This window comes from Cajanus cajan, chromosome 5, assembly GCF_000230855.2.
Source record: "Cajanus cajan strain Asha chromosome 5, NIPB_CcT2T_4, whole genome shotgun sequence".
NCBI classification, from domain to species: domain Eukaryota; kingdom Viridiplantae; phylum Streptophyta; class Magnoliopsida; order Fabales; family Fabaceae; genus Cajanus; species Cajanus cajan.
In genome coordinates this window covers 72,762,167-72,768,868 of record NC_138521.1, presented here as the reverse complement: position 1 = coordinate 72,768,868, position 6,702 = coordinate 72,762,167, and the positions used below count along the sequence as shown (strand labels likewise).

General features: G+C 32.0%; 1 protein-coding gene across 1 annotated transcript; it reads left to right on the top strand.

The window, feature by feature from the left end:
• Positions 1–2,843: 2,843 nt before the first annotated feature.
• LOC109811336 (protein NRT1/ PTR FAMILY 4.3) lies at positions 2,844–6,438 on the top strand. The gene is made up of 5 exons (XM_020375041.3): positions 2,844–3,049; positions 3,124–3,341; positions 3,976–4,407; positions 5,077–5,183; positions 5,404–6,438. The coding sequence occupies exons 1-5, from the start codon at positions 2,926–2,928 to the stop codon at positions 6,260–6,262; spliced, it is 1,740 nt and encodes a 579-aa protein (XP_020230630.1). The 5' UTR covers positions 2,844–2,925; the 3' UTR covers positions 6,263–6,438.
• Positions 6,439–6,702: the final 264 nt, after the last annotated feature.

Here is a 6,702-nt window from a genome sequence, read left to right as displayed (position 1 = left end):
AAAAAAAATATTTTAAATAAATTAAAAGAATAAAAAGCAAAAAAGTAATAACTTATGAAAATAAGCTAAAATCTATTAAATAAACTTGCACACTAAACAATATTATTTTAGATAAACTAACTTATAAACTTTTTTAATATCTTGTCAATAGGATAAAAATGGGTTAAATAATTTGTTAAGAGTATGTAACTTCACTTATTTATTAAAAAAAATTAAACTTAAATTTTTTAGAAAGATTTTGTTTATTAGAAAGATCATACTATAGACTTTTAAACTTGATAAACTAATTGAATCCAGCAAGACACTAATGGTTTAATGATTTAATTGTGTTTAAACGGTCATTAATAAAATAAAAATATTTAAATAATAGATAAAAAATATTACATAAATTCAATATCATAATTTTATAAAACTAAAATTAAAATAAAATATCATTTTATATACGTTTATTTTTTAAAGTACATGTAAAATTCTAAATATAATATTTAAGTTTAAATTTTAATAAAATATAAAAATATATATTAACAATTTTATATTTAGAGTAAACAAATTTAAAATTAATAAAATATAAAATATAAATTATCATGATATAAAAGTTAAAAATTAATATAAATAACTAAATTATATTTTTATAAAAAAATCTAATCCAATTATGACAAGAAGATACTTTGAAGACAAGTCATGCCTTAAAAAAGTTTATAATAAGTAATTAAGTTATTAGACTCAATCAAGGTTAAGAATTTTGTTATAGATTGTAATGTTTCAACAACTAAACCAATAAAAAACATAACTCTAACTAACTATGATTATTATGCAAGCAAATCCGGGATATACATACAACAATATATATGTATAGGAAAATAATCATATAAAAATCACAAATGTTTCTCAAAGAAACTACAACATAAATTGTCTGTGTGTATATATTACACACACACATACACACACACACACATATCTACAATAATCCCACTAAAAACATAGATCCTAGTTGTCAATTAAGCGACAACTAAAACTAGCTACATTAGAGTAACTCAAAACGCATATTGTCATTCTTCAGTATGACCCTCAAAATGTTTAGCCTCTAGTTTATTTATATCCTACTCTTATAACAAATATGATCATCGTAGTCCAACAACAAGAAAAATGTAAGGATATGCTTACATTAGATAACACAATAAGTACATAAGTGTGACTATACTATCAACATCTCAACAATGATAGAATCAACATGACAACTCCAATTAACAACTTTCAACATGTTTACACAACATATAAACCACACAATACAACTCATTAATGTTTTTAACTTAAACAACACAACATCTCAACATACAACACAACCATACAACTTAATCAACATATCAACTTGGTATATGAACAACACAACTTATCAACACACCATATGCACAACATAGCAACTCTGTGAGTTATCACACATTTAATTAAGAGATTTTTTACAATACAAATGAGTAGTTTAAGTGACTTGATCATACCAAATCAACTAACAACGTGATTTTTTTGAACTTGCTAGATCAACAACAAATTTGGATACAAATCTACAACATAACATGATTTCTCAAATTTTGCCACTTAAATTAAGAAAGTCCAATATTTCTGTCAAGGTTAGGACAACTTTGATGTGAGTCTACCACAACCTTAACATGCATAGTTAAGCTTATTATGGAGTTAGCCCACCGATCACCCTCCAAATTTGCACCCCTTTCAATACTTAGCTATTGATTTTGGTCTCCAACCTTGTACCTTACTCAATGGTCACTTCATACACGAATGACTCAACCTTGCCCCCATACAACTCAACACTGGTCACTTTATAATCGGTCTGACTCGACTTGACCCTATACTTTATCAACTAAGGATTGAGAGGAGACTCAACACTCCACTTCAAAATTCAAATACTCAAATCACTCCGGGTAGGGTTCTAGAACTTTCCTGTAGACTTAGAGAAGAAGGAATTTTCTCATACTTTAGAGCTCCTCTTTCCAACTTATCTTTATGTTTTCTTAAAAAATGAACTTATAAAACTTAAATTTTAAGAAAAACCTTATATACCTAATTGGTCAACTTTGACCTCAATTTAAAACGATTCTTAAACAATTAATAAAAAGATTCATAAGAATTCTTAAATCCTAAGAACTTCACAATAATTAAATTAATAAAATTAATTATTAACAACATGCACAATATTACATAGATTAATCTTAAGTCCACTAAAATCCAATATGAATATACTTATTTTTACTCCTAATTAATTATGAGATACACTTAAAGATAATTTTATGGTAGTTATTTTGTTGAATGTGGTTGATAAAAATAGTTTAGTAATTAGTACTACTTTTAATCCTAATTATAAGTAACATAGAATAAATTATCAAGATTAAAAAAAGTAATTATGTTAATTTTTTTTATTAATTCTATCATAAATTCAATTTTTATTTTAAAGATACTTTGTACTTCGAATTATTATTATATTTAATGTCAGTCACAGGTAAATATATAGAAAATAATAATTTAAGAGTATAAAAAAATTATTTATGAATACTTTTAAAAATTGATAATTGTTGCTTGTAATTAAAATAAAAGAAAAATTAAATTTATTAAATCATAAAAAGTGGAACAGTAGAGACTAGAGAGGAAAAGAAAAGGGTTGGTTTTGATATGATAGGAGTATGGTAATTAGCAGTAGGTCCCACAAGACAAGAATGGTTGTGGACTGTGGTGGTGTGAAATGAATGAGTAGAAGTGTTGGGTTTTTGGGTGAGAAGAGAAGAGCGCGTATATTCCAATTCCAAGAGGCACTATATAATAGGACATCTAATCTACCTCAGGGCTCAGGCTGAGGGAGTGAGAACACACATACCTCAATTTCAGCAAATTAATTGCCTTGAGTGAGAAAGAGAAAGAATGGAGATTGATAAAGGTGATCACCAAGACCAAGAAGAATCTTCCTCTCTCACTCTCGACTGGAGAGGTAGACCTTCCAACCCTGCCAAACACGGTGGAATGGTCCCCGCTGCTTTCGTTCTTGGTGCGCTTCCTCTCTCTCTCTCTCTTTTTCTTATCACACACTCACTCTTTTTAAGCCTTCACATTGAATTACAGGTTTGCAAGCATTTGAGATAATGGCAATCGCCGCAGTGGGAAACAACCTCATAACTTATGTCACCAATCATATGCACTTCCCTCTCTCCAAGGCTGCCAACGTTGTCACTAACTTTGTTGGCACCATCTTCCTCCTCGCCCTCCTCGGCGGCTATCTATCAGACTCCTTCCTTGGCAGCTTCTGGACCATGCTCATCTTTGCCTTCGTCGAACTTTCTGTAAGCCTCTCTCCTCTCATTTACCCACCATTATCCATATAACTTGGCCTATCAATAACTACTTTCCTCATCAACCATCTACAAAATACCGTCTCACATATTTCAGATACAACACTTATTAGACACACGTCTTAACACATGTTTTTAACACCTTTTCATAATTAAAAATTATTATTATTTTTTATTTTGAATATTTCTCTGACAAGAGAGCGACTCTACACTTACTCATTATCATATAAAATTAATTGTAAATCTTTTATATATATATATATATTTAGTGTCAGCTTGTCCTACATTTTAGACGTATCATGTCTTGGTATCTCTCTCTATATTGTGTTTGGAATCCATGTCGGAGTCAACACCCAATGAGTTTTCCCACCCCCTCCATTACAGCTGGACATATATTCCTTCTCAAGACTTAATTATAACTCATCATTCACATGGAATGGAATCTTCACTCATCTATTTCTTCTTATTAATTCCTTTTATAAATTAGTTTAGTTTGGACTATATATATATTGCCTGGTCTGGTCCATTATTTAATGTTTTGTACTTGTATATTGAGAGAGCCACATATAATATATGTTATAGATAAATATATAGTAATTATTAATATCTGGTTAATTAATAACAGGGTTTCATATTGCTATCGGTTCAAGCTCACGTTCCTCAGTTGAAGCCACCGCCATGCAATGATGGAGAACACTGCGTAGAAGCAAAGGGCTTCAAGGCCATGATATTCTTTGTAGCGCTATACTTGGTAGCGTTGGGGAGTGGCTGTGTCAAGCCCAACATGGTTGCTTATGGAGGAGACCAATTCGATCAAGACAACCCCAAGCAGTTAAAGAAGCTCTCAACTTACTTCAATGCAGCCTATTTTGCATTCTCTTTGGGAGAACTTATTAGCCTAACGATTCTTGTTTGGGTTCAAACTCACTCCGGAATGGACGTGGGCTTCGGGGTGTCCGCAGCTGTAATGGCAATGGGATTGATAAGCTTGATATGTGGCACTCTATATTACAGGAACAAGCCCCCTCAAGGCAGTATTTTAACCCCCATTGCTCAAGTACCAATCTTCAACCATACCTCTCTAATTTCTTATTTTAATCCGTTTTTGTGTTTCACTAACAATGAAATTTGTAATATAATATATATTTTTAAAAATATCATGAAGCACAAGGCATCACATCCTAGTTGAAGTGCTTGAAATATTAACGTTACATTATTATTATATTTTAATAAGGAGGACACATGGCTCATAATACTTTTATTGACTAAAAAAAAAGACCCCAAAACCAGAGAAATCACTTAAGATATATGTAGAGAGAGATATACATGTGACTATTTTAATTCAATGGCGTATTAATTGATTATCATAAGGAACACTACTTATTGCTAGTTATCTAGAAAATCATAATGTTTTCTTTCTCTCATATAGTGGGAGCTAAAAATAGTCTTGTCCAATATTGATTAGTCGGGTCATATTACACGGAGAAAAAAATGGCTATTTTGATTTTCTGAAAATCCTTCTAACATGGACATGTATAGTTGATTATTCTTCGGTTGTCGAATAATATTGTAAGTTGTGCTTGCTGAGTTGTGCATACGGGGAAAAGTGTTAATTTTAATACATAATTGATGGAGGCCCATCAATAATATATAATGTCTATGGATAATGTTGGCTTGTCTGTACGACTCTTAAACTAAAACAATCAAGTTACCTTGATCTAATTAGGTTCTTGTGGCTGCAATTTCGAAAAGAAAGCTGGTTTGTCCATCTAACCCACAAATGCTTTATGGAAGCCAAAACAATGCTGCTCTTCCTCATACCGATAAGCTCAGGTACTTACTTCTAAATTTAATTTGTTTCTATTGGTTGCAGCAGTCTGGTGGCTTGTATTTTTTCCAACACAAACAACTTCATAAACTTGATGATTTGTTCAGTTCACTTGTAATTATATCCTTCAATTTCGGAGATTCAGATTTAACTCTTCAACCAATTAATTATAAGCATAGATTCAATTTATGTGAATACATACTTACAAGTGCTACGTTTGATCAGGTTCTTGGACAAGGCTTGCATCAGAGTCCAAGAGGGGACTAATACAAAGGAAAGCCCGTGGAGATTATGCAGTGTTACCCAAGTTGAGAAAGTGAAGATATTGGTGTCGGTTATCCCAATTTTCTCGTGCACCATCGTTTTCAACACAATCTTAGCACAACTGCAAACATTCTCAGTCCAACAAGGGAGAGCCATGGACACTCGTCTCACCAAATCCTTTAGCATCCCTCCTGCGTCGCTTCAGTCCATTCCATACATTTTGCTCATCTTTTTAGTCCCTCTCTATGACACCTTCTTCGTCCCATTTGCCAGAAAAATCACCGGTCACGAGTCAGGAATCTCACCCTTGCGGCGAATAGGTTTTGGCCTCTTTCTAGCTACCTTTTCTATGGTTGCAGCTGCTATTATGGAGAAAAAGAGAAGGGATGCAGCTGTGAACCATAACGAAACTTTGTCCATCTTTTGGATAACCCCACAATTTTTAATCTTTGGGTTGTCAGAGATGTTTACAGCCATTGGCCTCCTTGAGTTTTTCTACAAACAGTCCTTGAAGGGCATGCAAGCATTCTTCACAGCTATCACATATTGCTCCTACTCATTTGGCTTTTATTTGAGCACAGTTTTGGTTTCCTTGGTGAATAAGATCACTTCAACTTCTTCATCTGGTGGTTGGCTTCACTACAACAACCTTAACCAAGACAGGCTTGATCTTTTCTATTGGATGCTGGCTGTCTTAAGCTTCTTCAACTTCCTTAGCTATGTCTTTTGCTCTACACGTTATTCTCATGCTCCTTCTTCCCTACCCCAACCTAATTCCAAGGAGATCAATCCATACTCAGGAGATGACAATATTCCATAGGATATATATTTTCAAATTATGTATATCTTTGCTTTTCTTTTACTATATATAAATATATATAAAGATACCGATAATTCTCCTTAGAAATACTCTTTTCGGATCTACAGTTACTGTAAAGAATTGTATGAAAATCTCGTATTGGGTCGCAAGCTTAATCTGATACTTCCTTTCCTTAATCTTAATTTGTTTACGTTACTCTTGAAATTCGGTAGAAGGAAGCACGTATATTTTATTTGTTTATAAAGTATATAAGAAGAAAATTTAATTATAACATTGAAGCGATATGTAAAGAATAAAAAAATTATACAGACAAGTATATAAGGTGTGTTTAGAGATGATTTAATTAAGCAATTATTATTTTATAAGTATACGAGATCTCTTCACCCAAAAAAAAAGTATACGACACAACAATATCTTAAATCATTTACTTGACTGCAAGT

Coding starts and splice junctions, on each gene's coding strand:
- LOC109811336 (XM_020375041.3), top strand. CDS start 2,926: ATGGAGATTGATAAAGGTGATCACCAAGACCAAGAAGAATCTTCCTCT. Junction 3,050..3,123: donor CCCCGCTGCTTTCGTTCTTG/GTGCGCTTCCTC, acceptor ATTGAATTACAG/GTTTGCAAGCATTTGAGATA. Junction 5,184..5,403: donor CCTCATACCGATAAGCTCAG/GTACTTACTTCT, acceptor ACGTTTGATCAG/GTTCTTGGACAAGGCTTGCA.